The 17,967-nt window shown below is 48.4% G+C and overlaps 8 protein-coding genes across 8 annotated transcripts; 6 read left to right on the forward strand and 2 right to left on the reverse strand.

The window, feature by feature from the left end:
- Positions 1 to 365: 365 nt before the first annotated feature.
- On the forward strand, positions 366 to 598 carry EDB91DRAFT_1002913 (uncharacterized protein; the record flags this gene model as incomplete). Its single annotated transcript, XM_041312262.1, has 2 exons — positions 366 to 479; positions 533 to 598. Coding segments are annotated over 2 exons (180 nt in total), but the record flags the coding sequence as incomplete, so codon positions are not given.
- Positions 599 to 649: 51 nt separating this feature from the next.
- On the forward strand, positions 650 to 1,159 carry EDB91DRAFT_284869 (uncharacterized protein). The gene has a single exon (XM_041326714.1). It carries the CDS (start codon positions 760 to 762, stop codon positions 1,123 to 1,125), a length of 366 nt encoding a protein of 121 aa, XP_041183991.1. The 5' UTR covers positions 650 to 759; the 3' UTR covers positions 1,126 to 1,159.
- On the forward strand, positions 1,160 to 1,486 carry EDB91DRAFT_1277904 (uncharacterized protein; the record flags this gene model as incomplete). The annotated part of the gene is made up of 2 exons (XM_041324685.1): positions 1,160 to 1,297; positions 1,350 to 1,486. Exons 1-2 carry the CDS (start codon positions 1,207 to 1,209, stop codon positions 1,484 to 1,486), a joined length of 228 nt encoding a protein of 75 aa, XP_041183992.1. The 5' UTR covers positions 1,160 to 1,206.
- A 5,413-nt stretch (positions 1,487 to 6,899) lies between these two features.
- Positions 6,900 to 7,316, reverse strand: EDB91DRAFT_1242483 (uncharacterized protein; the record flags this gene model as incomplete). Its single annotated transcript, XM_041322188.1, has 1 exon — positions 6,900 to 7,316. The coding sequence occupies one exon, from the start codon at positions 7,314 to 7,316 to the stop codon at positions 6,900 to 6,902; it is 417 nt and encodes a 138-aa protein (XP_041183993.1).
- A 110-nt stretch (positions 7,317 to 7,426) lies between these two features.
- On the forward strand, positions 7,427 to 8,075 carry EDB91DRAFT_1077255 (uncharacterized protein; the record flags this gene model as incomplete). The annotated part of the gene is made up of 5 exons (XM_041314920.1): positions 7,427 to 7,514; positions 7,554 to 7,647; positions 7,735 to 7,756; positions 7,884 to 7,986; positions 8,038 to 8,075. The coding sequence occupies 5 exons, from the start codon at positions 7,427 to 7,429 to the stop codon at positions 8,073 to 8,075; spliced, it is 345 nt and encodes a 114-aa protein (XP_041183994.1).
- Positions 8,076 to 9,474: 1,399 nt separating this feature from the next.
- EDB91DRAFT_1342944 (uncharacterized protein) lies at positions 9,475 to 12,782 on the forward strand (the record flags this gene model as incomplete). Its single annotated transcript, XM_041325764.1, has 6 exons — positions 9,475 to 9,571; positions 9,632 to 9,871; positions 9,929 to 9,987; positions 10,038 to 10,661; positions 10,715 to 10,846; positions 10,895 to 12,782. 6 exons carry the CDS (start codon positions 9,475 to 9,477, stop codon positions 12,368 to 12,370), a joined length of 2,628 nt encoding a protein of 875 aa, XP_041183995.1. The 3' UTR covers positions 12,371 to 12,782.
- Positions 12,783 to 13,365: 583 nt separating this feature from the next.
- EDB91DRAFT_1214750 (uncharacterized protein) lies at positions 13,366 to 13,593 on the reverse strand (the record flags this gene model as incomplete). The annotated part of the gene is made up of 1 exon (XM_041320804.1): positions 13,366 to 13,593. One exon carries the CDS (start codon positions 13,591 to 13,593, stop codon positions 13,366 to 13,368), a length of 228 nt encoding a protein of 75 aa, XP_041183996.1.
- Positions 13,594 to 14,273: 680 nt separating this feature from the next.
- On the forward strand, positions 14,274 to 16,336 carry EDB91DRAFT_1098189 (uncharacterized protein). Its single transcript, XM_041317093.1, has 5 exons — positions 14,274 to 14,504; positions 14,554 to 14,673; positions 14,727 to 15,260; positions 15,311 to 15,491; positions 15,544 to 16,336. Exons 1-5 carry the CDS (start codon positions 14,424 to 14,426, stop codon positions 16,155 to 16,157), a joined length of 1,530 nt encoding a protein of 509 aa, XP_041183997.1. The 5' UTR covers positions 14,274 to 14,423; the 3' UTR covers positions 16,158 to 16,336.
- The last annotated feature ends 1,631 nt before the right edge of the window (positions 16,337 to 17,967 follow it).

Raw genomic sequence — 17,967 nt, forward strand, 5'->3', positions numbered from 1 at the left:
CTGAGACCCGACAAACTGCCATGTATCTACCACAGCAAGGCAGGGACCAGCTGCAATGAAGCCTCAGGGGCAGGTCTACTACACATGGGATTATGTTGCAGCTTCCAATCGCAATTTGGCCATCTTTGAGTTGTGAGTTTCTACGCTAGTTGACATTGTCTTATTTTGACCCTTTTTCTAGAAATGTTCTCGACCTAGATCTCCTACAGTGGCTCAGCACCGCTGAGATCCAGTACCCTGCTCTTTTTGCGATTTCTGCCAAAGTGCCACCACTTATATCAGCACCGGGATAGGTTTGTGTGATTGAGCCAGAGTATCAGTTCCGTGCTGCTGATGGTTCAAACAACAACCCTGATGCTCCTGACCTTGGCAAAGCTGGTACACCTTATGCATGGTCTGTCCAGCAGTCAAACCCCTTACCGCGCAACCAAATGCCCAACGCTGGTCTTGTCTTTGACACCCTGCTCTACAGAGACAAGGTACGTACATGCGACAACATTTGCTTCAATCTCTTATGCAACATAATTTATAGTTTATCGAGCATCCCCAGGGCCTGTCCTCCCTCATGTTCTCCTTTGCAGCACTTGTCATCCACAGTGTAACTTTCCACAACATGCTCAAGACCATCAGAGATGAGACTCATGAGTGTAGTGTGCAGCTCAGTATACTCAAACCATCGACAAAGCTCGCTTGCTTATACGCACACTTGAAGCAGTAGTACAAGCTTTGTACGATGACACAGCTACACTGCTTCTCACGATGCAGCGAATTCGTCATCTTACCTGCAGAGCCTCACGGCAAGATCGCAACTTGCAGTGCAAGTACCTAGACACGATCTCCGTCTCTCTCAAGTCAAATATCCAACTCCTCATGCAAACCCTTGATACACTGCTTTCCCTCGGCCACGATCAAGCAGACATGGCACAAGGGGAATATACAGGTGCAATAGAGTGGCGCATGTCACTGTTAAGCATCATTGACAGCAACTTTGATGCCCATCCCATGTCGGTCCTCAACCCCACAGATCCAGAAAGCGAAGACATTGTTGATATCGAAGTTGCTTTGGGTGCATCTGGAATGAAAAAGTCTGCGGCCATCCTCGGCGACCGAACACTAGCATTCTGAAGTCAATTGCAATTGTCTGACACCACCATTACCCTTACCGATCAGTCACTTAGGACGGCAGCTTCAAACTACGACCCTACTATGTCTGTACACACCCTGGTCCCTTCAATGTTTGAGAAACCGCAGGATGTCCTGTCAATGAGCAACTCGGCTTCAATCCTTGATGACGACTGTCAGTGTCATATGTTCGTTTCCCTCTCTTTCTCTGCTTATGATCTGTACAGCCGCGACCACGAGAACAGCAATGAAGATCAAAAAAATCTTTGGTGATGATGCTCCTGAACATATCATCAGCACCAAACCCTGGTATCTACGCCCCAACTACATGAAGAATGACATGGTCATCGATGTGGATGCTTGATTATGGTGGAAGCGCCAGTACCGAGAGTACCAGCTGATGGTGCAGGTATCGGTGATGACGCAGCAGGCTGGACTCCACGTTGTCAGATCTTGTTCTTATCAGATTGTGGTGAGCGTTGTGGTAAATGAACTACAAGTCAGAAAGTTAGTAATGTGGGACACATAGGTGGCCCAACGGTGAATTCCTGGAAGAGGTATAATGGTGCAGGGGTGCGCGAAGTCCCATTGCCCAAACTAACCACGTCAATTGAATTGATAGCCTTACCCCTGAACTTATTTCTGACACCCTCAACTCCAGGGAACTTGCTTTCATCCACCCCGGGCCCCCCTTCTTCACCTACTGGTCTGGGTGAGCAGAGTCTCTATCAGAAGAACTAGATAACAATTTGCAATAGAGGCAATGCTGGTCCCTAATGACCGTTCTGTATCTCAGTGTATGTAGCTTGCATGCCACATGTGGTTGACCAGTTGTGCCAATTTGAATTCCAGAAGGACTTCATCATGAGTCGAAGTCATTGATCGTCGGATCATAGCAGTGGTACACTATTAGGCAAGGCCGGTAAGCAATGATGGACGGTAGGAGCTGGTTTGATGGGCGTCTTCAACCTCAATGATGCAATGACATTCAACCAATGTCAAGGGCTGACACTAGAGAAAGCCGTGCTTGACTTGCACACAGATTCGTTCGCACACTGACAGCTATACACAGCACTATCAAGAGTGCGATGTCGACAAGACATTCGATCGCTATTCGGAAGAGAGGGAGAGGAAAAGACAATGGCAAATGTAGTGTACAGACATCTCTTATTGTGATTGACAATGGAAAACATCCGAAGGTGTAAGGAATGCTTGTTAAAAATAACAGAGCTTATTCTAACCTATCTTGTTGCGTGCCATTGTCAGTCACAAGTCTGCAAAACTATCCTCAAAGTCGTTCACCACATCCTCCCCATCTTCCAGACCGAAATCAACTGCATTGTCAGTCTCTTCACCTGCGCCATCCTTGTCGAGGACTTGGTCAAGGCCAGAGTAACCGTATTCATCCATCTCATCAGCAACGGTGTCATCTACCATCGCTTCGAAGAGAGCCGACACTGGAACTTCATCGTCGTCGGTGCTGTCTGCCTCACTATCGTCCGAGCCATCATCACCACCTTCCTCATCTCCATACCTGCCCTCTTCCAACTCTTCATGTTCCTCCATATCCTCATCTTCAGAGCTCTTGTTGAATTCCGACCCACGGCGCTCTTTCTCTCTCCGGAAAGGAACCGTATCCAATTCATCACGGTCATCAAGTAGGCATGATGTCTCTCTTCATATGGATTTATGCCCAACGCCTCCCCCACACAAGCGCATGAACATATCTCTGTCAACAAACCTGGTAGTACCTCAGATTTAGTTCATTGTGAAAGGGGGAGTAACTGACATATTGATGTAGTACCAGTCCCAATCTTCATCATGGTCTGCTGTTTGGCGAGCGATGGATGGTCCAAGTAGATGCTTTGTAAGTTTGTACCGAAATGCTGGGATAATGTGAACACCTTGAATAACCAAGTCAGGGTCCAGGAACCCAAATGCTGATTCATCCTCTGCGTCATAAAATCCAACTTGTGGCAATCATTTTGCGGCCCAACCAGAGGGTGCAGTGACATCATGGGAAAACCAGCAGACCCACAAAAAGTCAAAGCGCTTTATAGAGGGATGTGCACCTGGTCTGGTGTAGCGGATATTGACATGAAAGACTCCAATAACTCGTGCATACCAGTACGGATGGGACTCTTCGTTGTTGCGGGCAAGAACCATGATGTCTGCATGTGTGTGGGGATTAAGGGAGTCCTGAGCATGCTGCATGTCATACGTAGTGTAGTTGACACGAAGAACTTTGTGACAATAAATCCGGTTGTTGATAATGACAACAGAGTTTCGCTGCGCAGTATTAAATGAAGTTTCATCACCATCGTAGTCCAGCCCTAACAAGCGACCCAGAAGGTGGTCTTTGAGACACGGAAGAAAATTCTAATGGCATCCAGTGAATAAATATGATTGACATAAATCATGTATCGGCAACTTTACCTTTGTGGCCTGGTCATTTCTGTTCTTTCCGAGCCAGGAAGAAACATCCCAGAAATGTTTCTGCGACGAGGACATTTGATAATGGATCTCTGGTGAGCAATGTGGCAGTGGGTCCTGGTCAACAAAATGAAGAGATGGGCAGAGATCCTCTGTCTCAGGCTGCACATGATCCTCTCTTGCAGCCTCCCTTTCACGGTTCACCTCTCTCATCTTCTGCAAAATGCGCTCGCAGCGCTGAAGTCTTGCAATTCCACACACAAATTTGTTCTTGTTGGTCCGTGCATAAAATCGCTTCACTCTTCGATGCTCGAGTTCGCCCTAACACTACCATTAGTGGATCATCAGTTATTCATGGATTCCGATACTCACCACTTGTGTAGAGTAGTTGTCCGTAGTCCCATACTGCCAGATCGACTTGACGTAGTCTCCGAGAGCATGGAGTTTGTAAGTTGAGAGGTTGAGGAGCCGTTGCTTGGAGGGGCCATCACCTTCAGCATCTGTATTTGTCCCTTCTGACCTTTTGTTCTTGCCTTTAGATGCATTAAGACGCTGGCGCTGTGCACGAGCAGCTGTTTCACGTGGTAGATCATGAGTAGCAAACTTTTTGCATGTATTGTTGCAGAATTGCTGGAGAGCCTTTCCTAACCGTGTTGTACAGTTATCGAAATGGTAGAGCATTGTCTCTGTGTGCATACGAAGCTTCCCGAATGCATGCCAGGTGGCTAGCTCAAACAGAACGTTGAGGATTGAGTTGTTGAATGGTTCTGGTAGAAGTCCATCAAATACTGGCATCGCACACTGCCAGCATTGATCAGTGTAACAGCAGCTGTATTACTTATATTCCTACCTGAAGCAGGTCTTCGAAATCACGCACTGCAAGCTTCGTAAGACCTGATACATTATCACTGAACTTCTGGATGGTGTCTCGTCCAAATGTTGGTATGAGACGATACCTATATTGTGTTGGACACACAAATATATGAGAAAAACCGACTTACCGCTCATTGAGATCTTGCACGACAGTACCTCCATATGAATACAAAATTCGGAGAAGGTGAGTAAGGGTTGCCTTCCATACTCCTAACTCAAACTCGTGCATAAAGTCGGGCACGAGCATTGAGTGGAAATCAAAACCGAACTTGGCAAGCTTCTCTGAAAAGGCATTCTGATACTCACAGTTAGTCAACTTTGAAAGCTCGATTCAAATCATACATACACAAATAGGCGCGACAGAGGTGGCACCAATGATTCTCTCAATTGCAGAGCTGACTACACTATAGCCTCGAATGAATATGAGTTCACAGGCTCGTTCAATGAGACTACGCCGTGGATGATTGTCGACTCGAGAATTTCTGGTGCGCTGTCGTCGATCAAACTTTGTCCCTAATTTGAAAATGTTGTCTTTGCTAACAAGACACCGTGGGCATGGACACCTCCCAAGGAATTTCATGCACGCAAGTAGAACCCTGACATCATAGAGATTAGTATGGTGCGATCAAGTAAGATGTGAAACAGACTTCTCTGGATAATCAGCAGAATAAGTGAAAAAACGTGGAAATACACGACGAAAGACTCCATCAGGGAACTTGACAACAAAGCCATGTCGATATGCATCTATGAAATCAGCATCGAGTAGGAAGCACCAAATGGCCTGCATCAATTCTCGTTTGCAGTGTGTGAGTACTGCTCCTGTCGCACTACAACCAAAAGTCTTCTTGTAGAAGTCTTGGATAGTATCCGACAGCTATACACCTAATTAGTAGTTCGTATCTTGAGTTTAAACAAAGACAGACCTTTGGAATATATGCGAGATGATGTGCTGCAAATGATGTTGGCTTGCCACGAGTATACTTTGACTGATTACCAATGAACAAGTATATCGGCCAGAGAGAAGCATTTCCGAAGCTTGCTAAATGAGTGGAATCGGACCAAAGCATGATCGCAGCTATGACAGTTTCTAGGTTACAGTCTGGTTCACGGGGCTGCGAGTTGAGCTTCGCTTGCTCTTGAAGCATGGCATCAGATGTATACAGTTCGGTAATGATTCGCTCTGGGGGTTCGTCGTCCTCTGGCTGCCAGAATAGTTTATATGACTTCGTGTGAAATGTTTTGGCTGCAACTTCTGCATACACCGATTTGAGGACCTCTAATGGTTTGCGATAATAGAGCCCGTCAACATCAAATTCAGGCGCGTGATCCTCAGAAGAGAACTTCTCTTTTTCACATGGTAGCCGGATTTTCACTGAGGCCTCGTGCCATCCATCAGATGAGAATATGGATGAGGCGGGGTCGTGTTGGGCCTTCTCGAGACATGATGCCTCCCTAGGCGCATTAAAATCTAGCAAATCCTCCCGGCAGAAATCCTCTGCTAACATGACATCATTGACCAAGCGATTGAGATCTTGCAATGATTTCGAGATTGACGAGTTATAAAACCATGTCATGAGCTGAAAAACTGTAGTGTTAAGGAATGGTGCAAAGTAATCATGATGGACCACTTCAAGTGACTGTCCAAAGCCAGCATACCATGGCCATTCGTAATCAGCGTCCCTGTCATATACCTGATCCGACCGCCCTAGTATCAATATCCGCTCCGCTTTCCAACCCCCTCCGCTCCACCCAATCATCATCTGCATCCGCTCCGCTCGACCACTCAACCAGTCTCCTCCCATAACATCTCCATTCAACTGGACCTCTTTCCTCTTTTAGATATATGCTTTCCCTTTCGGTACTTAGACCTTTACTTCCGGATCACCGGTAATTCCTATTACCGCTCGATCACTGATCCGACGCGTACATATTGATATCTGCCCCAACCTATGTCTTTCCTATGTAAAGTACTTACAAATGATATCCTTGGTACATAGCTTTACTACATAGTTATCCTGGTCACTGCCTCATACATAGAAGTATATAACATATCATGTACTTAGATATTTTCCCTTAGTCTTAATATTACTTGTCTTCTTGCAGTTACTACTTGTGAGAATTCTCAGTAGGACCTTGCCTCCTTTGGACACAAGTTTCAGCTTGTTGTTACCTCCGACCCTCCGCTCCGACTTAGAGCCACGCTCTAAGTCTCTCCCTTATTTCTCCGCCCCTTTCCATATTCCCCTCTGAACCCTTTTCCATCCTCCACATTATCCTTTGCCTTCTCTGCTCCCACCAGACATTCCCCCTGCTCCTATTCACCACCCACATTGTTCCCTGCCTTCTCTGCTCCGCTCCTAGTTGGTCCACCGCTAGCAGCTCTTACTCCCCGACCCCCAAAGCGGACCCAAGCGGTCCACCCGTCCTACCGTCGGACAACGTCGGACCCACTCCAAATTCAGGACACGTACTCAGCTAAGGGCGCAGCGCAAGAGCTGAAGCCAAGCCCCAACCCCTCTGCCTCTTGAGCTGGCACGGTACCTAACAGTCCCCATCAACATGCTGGAATGTTGAGGAGTCACAAAGTGCATCAAAGTATGCTGAATGTTCGGGGTCGTATGTTGGAAATGAGTGAGGGTATTCACGAAAAAGGTCGAATGCATCAGTGTCTGTACAATATTGCTCAGTAGGGGGGGGGCATGCTCCGATGATGGTCTGTCATCAAAGTCCATGGCAATGTCACCAGGGTCATCAGGTGCTGGTGCTGGCTCATCTGGGGCAACCAGAGGTGGGGCAGGAATTGGCAGGGCAGGAACTTCATCACGATAACGCTTGGGGAGACGTATCTGGCGGTTGGGGCGCCCAGATGGTCGTGGCAATTCTGACATGTCAATATCTGGTACCTGTTCATATGATAATACTACATGAATATCAAGGTTAAATTTTTAGAAATAATACTCACTTCGTCAACACGAGGCTGCTGCTGCTGTCGTCAACAATGCTGTGCCTCATGTTCATCTTCCTGTTGCCGTTCTTCCTCTGCACAGGTAGCTTCAGCAATTGCTTGTCGGTGCTCCAGCCGTTCAGTAAGCGCTGATGTTGTGGCTACATCACGCATGTGGCAGTACCTGCTGAGGTGCATGGAAAGTCCACGGTCACGAACTTCAACATCACAGTTCGGACAGTTGACCATAGAGATAAAAGCGAGCAAAAAGAATAGTAAGACAAAGTAGAGCCGCATCAAGAGGTGCTGCTGGAGAGGTGCTGGTTGATTGATGATGATTGATGAGTCTTAAATACACATAGTATGAGATCAGTCCGAAGGGAGGTGTTTCAAAGGCATGAACCGAACCAGAAATAGGACTCGGACCGTACCTTTGAAACACAAACTGTTACTAGAAGTAAGGTTTCCCTCGCAATCCCATATGAGACATTGTCGATCTTGAAACCGATAGGATAAGGTCTGGGTAGATAATCTGGGTGACAGTCGAGATCAGTTCGCAATTGAGATCACATGCTTCTGCTCAGTGACAAGATACTGTATAATTTCGACCTTAGGTTCGTCACACTGTAGCTAGCTTGATGAACCGAACCTATTTTTTGTGACAGTCACAGCTGTTTTTGGGTTGACGAACCTAATTTTGTGACATAACATATGATATGTTTGTTTTGAGATATGTTTTTTAGGAAAACATTCACCTAACCACTTTTTCCACTCCTTATTGTCTTTTTTGAGCTATACTGTGTGTAGAAAGTACATATATTATCCTACTGAACATGTATATATGAACCTTATGAACTTATTTTAAGTTTGTCACAGCTGTCCTCGAGAGACGAACCTGTCACAAAGCCATTAGGTAATGCAGTGCAGAAACTCCCACGAACCTAAGGTCGAAATTATACAGTACCAAAGATAGCGCTCATCTCAAGATGTGGAGCTAAGAGAGGGTTGAGTTCACTCTAGAACCTATCACCCGGACCGAACTGCATGTTTCACACCATTGATGAATAAGAAAACTGTATATTATAGCGCATATAATAAATCGGGATTGCACGAACGTTTATGACCTCTCAGAGGTGCAGCTTGAGACTTAGACATCAAAAATGTTCAAACTACAGAGACCTTCGATGGGGTCGTCAAATGCAGGTCGTGTTTTCTTTGTCGCAAATGGTTTCTCGCTGTGCTCGCTTCTCCGCGTGTTCGAACTTCCAACGTGTTGTCCGCGCAGCTTGGGGTCGAATGCTTGGCATGTCCACTGAGGTTGGTGGATATCAAAACATCAAAATAATGTACTATTTGCCCGCACAAATGAAGTTTCCCTCACAACCCCATCCTAGACAGCGCCAATCTTGAAATGCCTCGCAAGGCTGCCGCGAGGTTGAGAGAGTCTAGTGAGGCCTTACGAGACGAGTATGCGCACCTTGCATAATGACGAACAAATACATTCAAGCCTCGGAAGGCATCATGTGGCCGTGGGAGACTCTCCGGACCTTGCCGGCCCTTGCCAGATTTGGGCACTTTTGCTGATGGCTGAGTACCGACAAGTTCTGACCATGAGTTCATCTCGCCGTGGATCCGGCAAAGTTCGCGGACGTCCAATTGTAAGCTGCCGATTCTAAATTTGGTACGCTCGTAGGTCGGCGTGACCCTGGAACTTCGAAGGCTCTTGAAGGCTTCGACTCAAGTACCTACTACAAATTGATCGGTCAACCGGCACCGTCATGCGCACGTCTTTGACTTATGGGTACGTTACCTACGAACTCCAAAAGCGCTTTCAAAGATCAGTGATTTTCCTTACTTCGGACGACACGCAATTCAATGATTCATCCAGTCCTCGAATTTCCCTGATTGCTTGGAAGAAGCTGGCAGTTCATCACAGGAAACTCTGCAGCACAGAGTCTCATAGACTTCCGTTCTCTTATTCAAAGGATCTAAAATAGCTTGCCACTTCTCTTACAGCACAGGAAGTCTGGGCGTCAAACTCCAATTATAAAACGTCCAGGGATGTGTGGGCGATATCTCCACCTCATCTCGACACTACTAGTATGAGCAGATACGCAGGAATCGTGCATCGCTCCCCGGACCAACATCTTCTGCATCTACCGCTTCAAGAAGTCGATGTGAGAGTATGGATGGTTGACGGTGCGTATATAAGTGGCGGCACGGTCGAAATCACCACTAATCAATCTTTTCCTGTACTAGTTTCGGCGAGGGTGGTGCTCTCACAAGTATTCGAGAATGTATCAGAAAACCCTACCAGTCGGGCCAAATATGTATTCCCTCTTCCAGCGAGTTCTGCCGCTTGTGCTTTTGAACTCGAACATGCCGATGGTCGGGTTATAGTTGGTGTCGTGAAGGAGAAGTCAGAAGCTGCAGAAGCCTTCCAGAGTGCATTGGATGCCGGAAAGACTGCAGGGCTTGTAGAATGGGTGACAGACGACAGTACGAGAAGCACATTGCGACGACCTTAGCGAGCGCTGACCTTGACTTTTGATCCAGTATTCACGATCTCAATTGGTTCGATTCCCGCCCGGCAGAAGGTTACGGCAAGGTTGACAGTGAGTGCGCTTTCAGGTCATTACAAACATTTCGTCCAATGAGCGAACAGTTCGTAATGGATCTTTTGGATGAGGGAAGGCGAGACCATGTCCGTCTACAGCTTCCAATGGCTGTTGCTGAACGATACGGCGAACCACCAGCAGCCATGCTCGATGCGTCCGCAGCTGATGAAAGGACACGTGTTAAAATCGCCGTGGATGTTCAAACCAGTGATACTATACAGGATATACGCAGCCCTACTCATCCGACGATCACTCGCATGCGTTACAAGACCCGTACCGGAAGAAAGTCTGAACGACGGATGTCCGTAACATGGTCGTCTGCGACATTCCTATATGAAGACTTCGTGCTGACGGTGCATGCTCTTGGACTCGACAAGCCTCGGTGTTTTGCGGAAGTCGATCCCCAGCATGCGGATACAATTGCTATGCAGCTCTCATTTGTACCGAAGTTCAAGATGCCTCGCGTAGTTTCGCAAGAGTACATCTTCGTTGTTGATCGCAGCACGAGCATGAGGGGAGCCCCAATGGAGACCGCTAAGCACACGCTAGAAATGCTTATTCACCTATTGCCAGACTCACATACGACTTTCAATATCTTTACCTTCGCGGGCGAGGTTGATTGTATGTGGGAGACAAGTGTGCCTTTCAACGAAGTGACCATGCAGGATGCGGTAATCGTGTTTGTCACCGCCAAGAGTAACTAGCCATTAACTGACTTGTGCAGATCTCCAATATACATGTCATACAGGCCAACTATAGCGGAACAGAAATTGCGAAGGCCCTGGAGTTTGCTGTTGCGTCACGTGATCATGATCGCCCAACTGCGATGTTCGTCCTCACTGACGGGGACATACACGTGCGTCTCATAAATGGTGTAAATCTACTCGATCTGATGGTGAACTAGCCTTCCGCAGACCTCGACCCATTCACAGTCGTCTCTACGGCTGTGAATAGCTGCAGGCCCAACGGACCCTTGAGGGTATTCACCCTCGGGATTGGTGAATATGTGTCATCAGCCATGTGTGAGCGCCTTGCTCGTGAGGGTGGAGGTGAATGTCTGTTCGCCGTTCAAGCCGAGGACATCACAGAGAAGTGTGCCAGGCTTCTGAATGCCGGTCAGACACGCGTGATCGAGAGTGTCACAGTTGATTGGCACGGTTCGGGAACTCCGCCAGCTGTCAACTTCTCACCCTCGAGTCGCCATCACCCGCTTCCGGCTAGTGTTGTGCAGCTGGAGCCGCCTCCTCCGATGCAGCAGGTCCCGCATACAATCACAAAGATATTCCCTGGGATGCGCTTCAATGTCTTTGCGATCACCACTTTTAGATCGGTTCCTCGTGAGGTGAGGTTGCGTGCCAAGGTTGAAGGTTTGGCAGAGGTTCTCGAACTCGTGGTGCCTGTCACGACGGTGAAACCATTCAAGGACGAGTGGTCGTCCATACCACTCCTACATAATTTAGCAGCACGAGAACTGATGAAGCACTTGGCAGAGGGTAGGGCGCCACTTCCCAAACCTATGGCACCTGCTTCAGACGAGGAAGTTCGAAAAGCGGCGATCGTTCGTTTAGGACTTGAGTACCAACTTGTGAGCCAGCACACATCCTTTGTTGCTATAGCGTTCGGACGAGAGACAGAAAGGAGCCGGCTGCGCCGGTCAACGTCGTGGCAAAGGTCTCGGCGGCAGCATGGCAACACTAGTGTCACTGTAGACGCTGTTGATGGGGATGCTCCACGAACAGATGGATCCACCGTGCAGACCGTTTTGGACAGCTTGTCTCAGGCGGTTTCTGCGGTGTTCAGCTTCTTCTTTCCAGATACTCCCCCGACAACCCGAAGACGCCAGGGACCACTTCCTGGCACATATTATTCTGCTGCACCATCCCGCTCAGGCTCGACATTGAGTCAGAGTGAACGTTCATTCACACACGACAACTCGAGTACAGATACGTTCTCTACACTGAGTTCATTGGAAGGCTCTTCCACTAGTTCTCGATGGACCTACTCTCGGTCGTCCAGCCCCGTACTTCCCCCAGAAGATCCAATCGAACGCGTCCCATCGCCAGTCTTCGATTCTATCACACCAGGGGCACAACAATCGGGACATGCAGCACACCTTATATTTATCCCCACCCCTCCCCCAGCACCCGTACCTAAGGAAGCGTACGCTCTCATCTCGCTACAGAGCTACGACGGCTCGTTCACGCCGTCTCCTCAATTGGGGGCGCTTGTGGGCGTGGAAACGCTGGCCAAGGCGGCGGAACTGCAAGGTCGACGGGAATATATGGGCGACTGCGGTCGTTGTGGCGTACCTGAAGTATCATCTGGTTTCGCAACCGGATTTGTTGGATGCGCTGCTGAACAAAGCTCTGGAGTATGTTAAGGGAAGGGGTGCGGGTTTACTGGTTGGACGAGATTTTTTCGACTTTGTGGAGATTGCGGGGAAGTCTGTGGGTTCGCGCTGAGTTCATCAATGCGGTGTGATGATACGATTGTTTTGTTAAGTCTAGAAAGCTGGTGCCCGTTTTCTTGTGTTCAACGAGAACTTCATGATTTCGATGGGATCACACGATGTCACCTGGTTTCGCAAAAGTGCCTATGGTGGAGAAGTGCGGATATAGGTGTAGCATCTGGCGACTCCATTGCGAAAGAAGGTCGTCGAAAAACCTGAAAGGCCTGACTGCCCTGTCTGGACCTTGACCTCCCTTTCTGACATGTAATTTCTCCACGCATCCTCCAATCAATGGATGAGAGACCCCCGAGCTCGGCTTTCTGAGCGATTAGGTTAGGTTAGGTAATCATGCTTGGTGTGCGTTCTTGCAACACTCTTGCCGTGTCTAAGGCCTGCGTATATGAAGACGGAACTGTTGCTGCCACTGGGGCCAGAGGATCTCTTGGGGCATAGTTTTGGATGTCTGCCGAACCACCAGAGCAAGACTTTTTATCCGTCCAGATGGAGATCGTATTCGAGGAAGTTGCCTTACTCTAGCATAGCGTTGCTGAGATACTGGCCTAATGAAAGAATCCCTTGGCTCAATGCCATACCGGGACACAACTCACCCGGATCGCCGTCGGTCTAGGCCGAAATTGTATTGCGCAGGGTCATCATCCGTCAACGAGCCATTGACGTCGATGAACCTGGCATAAAACGAGATGCGTCGGGGTACCGCTTTCATCCCGCGAAATGCCACTAGACTCAGATCAATATCTCGAAAGCTAGGGATAATTTATCTGACCATGCATTATGCATCATGATCGTTGCTAATACACGATATTCAGCATGTAAATTATGATTTTACGATAAAGATAGCAGACCTTTTGGGGAAAAGTACCTGTTATGTATGTCTGCATTCGAGGCAGCCTGAGTGTGTGGCGGTCCTATAACATCATTTGCAGTAAAAACAAGACCACGTAGTAACGAATATCACCAAGAGGTGCAATGGGGTGCCATCGGAAGGTTTCCCGCATCATTTCTTCGACGTAGGGTAGCGACACTCTGTCCTCAAACGTAGGTAAGCGATGTCTTCCGATAACTGAGTTGAATCCCACTTGTGCACGTTTCTTAACATCTGGATATGATGACACCATGGCGAGAACAAAAACCATTGAGGTTAAAGAAGTCTGTAGAGACGTTAAGCAGCAGACAAGGAAGTTCAAACATCCACTTACCGTCTCATGTTCATAGTGTGTATATGTCAAGAGCAAAACATCACCGTAAGAAGGCCGCCTCACCCGCAACAGCAGCAGCTCTCTTCAAGGCAGTCTCAAACAATCCCTAATCTTTGCTTCTCTATCCGTTGCAAATGTTCTAGCACCATTGAAAATTGACCTGGGAGCGGGCTGCCGGCCTTGGAGAACATGTAGTTCCATGGTTAGAACAGGGCGCGGGGTAGACCGGCCAAAAAACAAAACAAGTCCTTATACTGCATGACCGGAAGGGGGCCATACTTATCAGTTGCCGGTACCCCGTTACCTTAATATTTTCAATGGATTATCGTGCAATTCAGTCACATCATGGTGAGGACGTGATGGAGTTGCCACAAGGACTCGAGTGCTCAAGCGCTCACGCATCATTTGGATATCCGAGTCTGCCGTTGGTCGAGTGGCGTTTACTGAAGGCCTCGTATAGTGGCATCCGTACAGCGGATGTTGATAGCGAGAGCGAGGAGACCATTCTGCATTCTTAGTTTGTTTCCGCCCCGCAACTTACGACCTTTAACTTTGCTTATGTAAGCACATGTCAGACTTTTATCAGACGCCCGACTTTGTCTGCTAAAATCAGCCATGATTAATTGAAATTTGAGGTGTTCTGGGTGCACGAGACCCTGCTTCTGGAAGCTGAAAATGTTCATGTGGCCTTCCTGTTATCTCCAGTGCAGTATTTATCTCTGTCGTCTCTCGTGTGACATGTTTGGAGCTTTTGTTGATACCCTACCATGGATTTCGACCTTGTCGTTCGCAATGGTACCGTCGTGACTGCTTCAGACATATGGGAGTCTTGTGATATTGGAATCAAAGTACGAATCACCCCTACTCTTGTGTACAAGTCTTGCCTACCTATGTTAGGATGGAATCATTGTCGCTGTCGGTCCTCGTCTTCCAGCCACAGCTGGCGCACAAGAGATCGACGCCGAAGGGGCTTTTATAACTCCAGGCGGAGTTGACTCTCATGTTCATCTGAGCCAGGTATTTCTCTTGATGCTCCGCTCCCACGTTCTTATTATATTGTGATTGCGTAGGTACACAACGCAAACATCGATGACGTAGATCGCTCTGCCATTACGGACGGGGTCATCCCAGATCGCGAAAACTATGTCGGTGACACGTACGACACCGGCACGCGCAGTGCGGTAGCTGGAGGAACAACGACAGTAGTTACGTTCGCTTCTCAAATGAAGACGGACGAGAGCATTATCCCTGTCATCGAGAACTACCACAAGCTCGCGAAGGATCAGTCCTACTGCGACTACGCTTTCCACGCCATCATCACGAATCCGACGTCCCAAATTGTCGAAGATGAATTTCCGCGGATGGTGGAGGAGTACGGAATTACGAGCGTGAAGCTGTATATGACATACAAGCCCATGAGGCTTCTGGATTACCAGATTCTTGACGTCATGTATTCCGCTCGGAAACTTGGTATCACTACGATGGTACATGCCGAGAATGCCGATATTATCGACTGGATGACACAGCATCTCGAGCAGAAGCTCATGACGCATCCTCATCACCATGGCACATCTCGACCTCCGATCGTAGAGGCTGAGGCGACGGCGAGTCCACTTTTACTTTATTCGACATACCATGCTTAGGCTGGTAACAGAACCGCGTGATCTGTCTGGCTGAGCTCATGGATACGCCGATCCTGTTGGTACACATATCCGGCGGGCCTGCCACGAAACACATCCGTGATGCACAAACGAGGCTCCTTCCTATCTACGGCGAAACGTGTCCCCAGTACATGTTCCTTCTCGCCGATTCCATGCGGAAAGGTGACTTCGAAGGTAATGACTCATCTGCCGCCCTCTTGTTCTTTTTCTTACGGGTCATATGCAGGTGCGAAGTGCGTGTGCTCACCTCCGATACGGGAGGACAAGTCCGATCAAGACGCTATATGGGCTGGGATCAAGAACGGAACCTTCAATGTCGTTTCTTCAGATCATGCTCCTTGCAAGTACAATCATCCTAACGGAAAGCAGCGCGGTCTCCAACACGGGAACCTTCCATACGGCAAATTCCGTTTCATCCCGAACGGCCTACCCGGTGTGGAGACCCGTGTTCCGCTTCTGTTCTCCGGCGGCGTCCTCTCTGGGCGCATCTCCCCACAGAAATTCGTCGAGGTAACCTCGACAAACCCGGCGAAGCTATACGGATTGAAGAAGAAGGGCAGCATCGCCCCTGGCTTCGATGCTGATCTAGTAATCTGGTACCCGCAAGCAAAGTTCCAGCCATTTAACCTCACGAACGATATGCTGCACCATGCCATCGACTATACGCCATTTGAGGGTATTGAGTTCAAAAATTGGCCAAGGTACACGATTATCAGGGGAAAGGTGGTGTTCAGCCATGGGGAGGTAGTTGGAGAGATGGGGTATGGTCAGTTTATCCGGAGGGAGAAGAGTCTACTTCCGGGGCCAAGAGATGTTTGGTTGACCGAATGGCGTCCCTAGTTCCCCTGACTTCGCAAAACAATCGTTCCTGCCATCCACGTCTAGCACCATCTTTTTTCAGTATTTGATGTAACACCTCTAAATTAATCTCGATGCACGATCGAGGTCGACCATCTGTCTCATAGTGCTGATCCAGTGGAGGGTTTACCGTCCACTGTAGTGGCGAGCGCAAAGTTCAGAGTCGGCCACTCCACTGCTATCACAGTGCAACGCATGCATCACTAGCTACTTGCGATTCACTGCTCTCTCCCGAATCCCCCTCCATTGATATAATGGGTGTCACGTTCGTGACTCAAAAGGTGATGAACCTCCCCACACCAGAAAGGAAAATCCGCACAGTTCATTTCCTTTCTTCGAAGAATGCCGCCTGTCCTCGATTTCAGCTGAGCCCATCGGAGACTCTCGAGCAAAACGAATTGAATGGGATCTTTGACCAGGTGGTGTAATTACACTGGCGCTTGCAGACAGAATTACGGCGACAGCCGAGGGCAGATAGGCGACCAAAAGGGTCGTTGGTAATACGATCCAAGATCAGAATTTAATGCAGTCGGACGTTCAGCAGCGTTGACGAGCTGTATGCATACCATGGGCCGGCCAGGGATCGCGATGCGCTGCTCAATTGGAAAGGATGGGCTACACAACTATCATATCTCAGCGCTCATCCACAAGATTCACAATTCCGTGAGGACTGCGCTTAAGAGGCATGACCACTGGCAACCGCCACTTCGGGGGGAACATGCCGGCTAGCGCTAACGACACTACGGAACATACTTATGTTCAACACCCTGGATGCGTACGGATGCGTGGAAATCGATGATGAAAGGACGGTTACCAATGATGATGTTTGCGGTTTCGGACCAATGCAATCATGCCGTTTTGGTGCAAGTGCGCAAGAAGTCACTGCCGCATTCGAACGGCTGTTGAGCGCTCAGCCATAGATCATGGTTTATTAGCGGTGTAAACCATCTGACTCACATAGAGATATAAGACACCTAGTATAAATCGCTAAGGAACCCCGAACTTCCCCCCTTAGGTAGTATTGAAGTCATTGATGATCTGGCTGCCCTGTCCTGCGAGCTGAAACCACCTTGATAGTTGTTGCAAGCGGTTGGAAGCGGCTGCTTGATCAATCATTCTTTCGAAATTAAAGATCAGCCGACAACTCCTCGAGCGTCGTCGCGAGATAAGTACCCTTGCTGCCCGGGGTACGGAGCGCTGTGCAACCTCAATCCGGATTTGAGGTCGAGGAACTGTGTCAAACATCAGCTTACTAAGCGAAATGGATCAGGCGCCTTGTGAGCGCTTGAGCGCCCCGGGCCATCACGAATGTCCGCCTTCCTACCTCGAACTCTGATCCTTTCTTTCCTTCAGGGTGTCATTTTCCGGATACAACAAGTGGTGATTCTTCATTTTACGTGGGTCGCGTATCTCACAAGTCGAAGTGTCTAGACTCCAAACAAAGACTCACGCTCAGCAGGAAATATGTTCTAAGCGCGCATGCATATTAAATCTACCAGACTACCACCCATCTCCTTTCTCAGTTGTCAGTCTAACGAGCGCGGTTTATAACTACTTGCGACAGCATACCTGTAAGTCAATCGTCAAACACTCTACAATCGATCGCTTACTCATTAAGCATCAAGTCCCGTCTATCCTGTCCACGAAGTATGCTGTTTTCTCTGGGCGGCATTCTCGCTCCACTTAAATCCAACAAATTTCACAATGACCTTGGTTTCTCCGCTTCCGGAAGTTGATGCATGATTGATGACAATTGCCTCAAAAGTTACAACAAGGGACCCAATGATCAACG

Source organism: Suillus paluster (assembly GCF_016628075.1).
Source record: "Suillus paluster strain FC165 chromosome Unknown EDB91scaffold_2, whole genome shotgun sequence".
In the NCBI taxonomy this organism is placed as follows: Eukaryota; Fungi; Basidiomycota; class Agaricomycetes; order Boletales; family Suillaceae; genus Suillus; species Suillus paluster.

Coding starts and splice junctions, on each gene's coding strand:
- EDB91DRAFT_284869 (XM_041326714.1), top strand. CDS start 760: ATGCAGCGAATTCGTCATCTTACCTGCAGAGCCTCACGGCAAGATCGC.
- EDB91DRAFT_1098189 (XM_041317093.1), top strand. CDS start 14,424: ATGGATTTCGACCTTGTCGTTCGCAATGGTACCGTCGTGACTGCTTCA. Junction 14,505..14,553: donor CTTGTGATATTGGAATCAAA/GTACGAATCACC, acceptor TACCTATGTTAG/GATGGAATCATTGTCGCTGT. Junction 15,492..15,543: donor GCGGAAAGGTGACTTCGAAG/GTAATGACTCAT, acceptor GGTCATATGCAG/GTGCGAAGTGCGTGTGCTCA.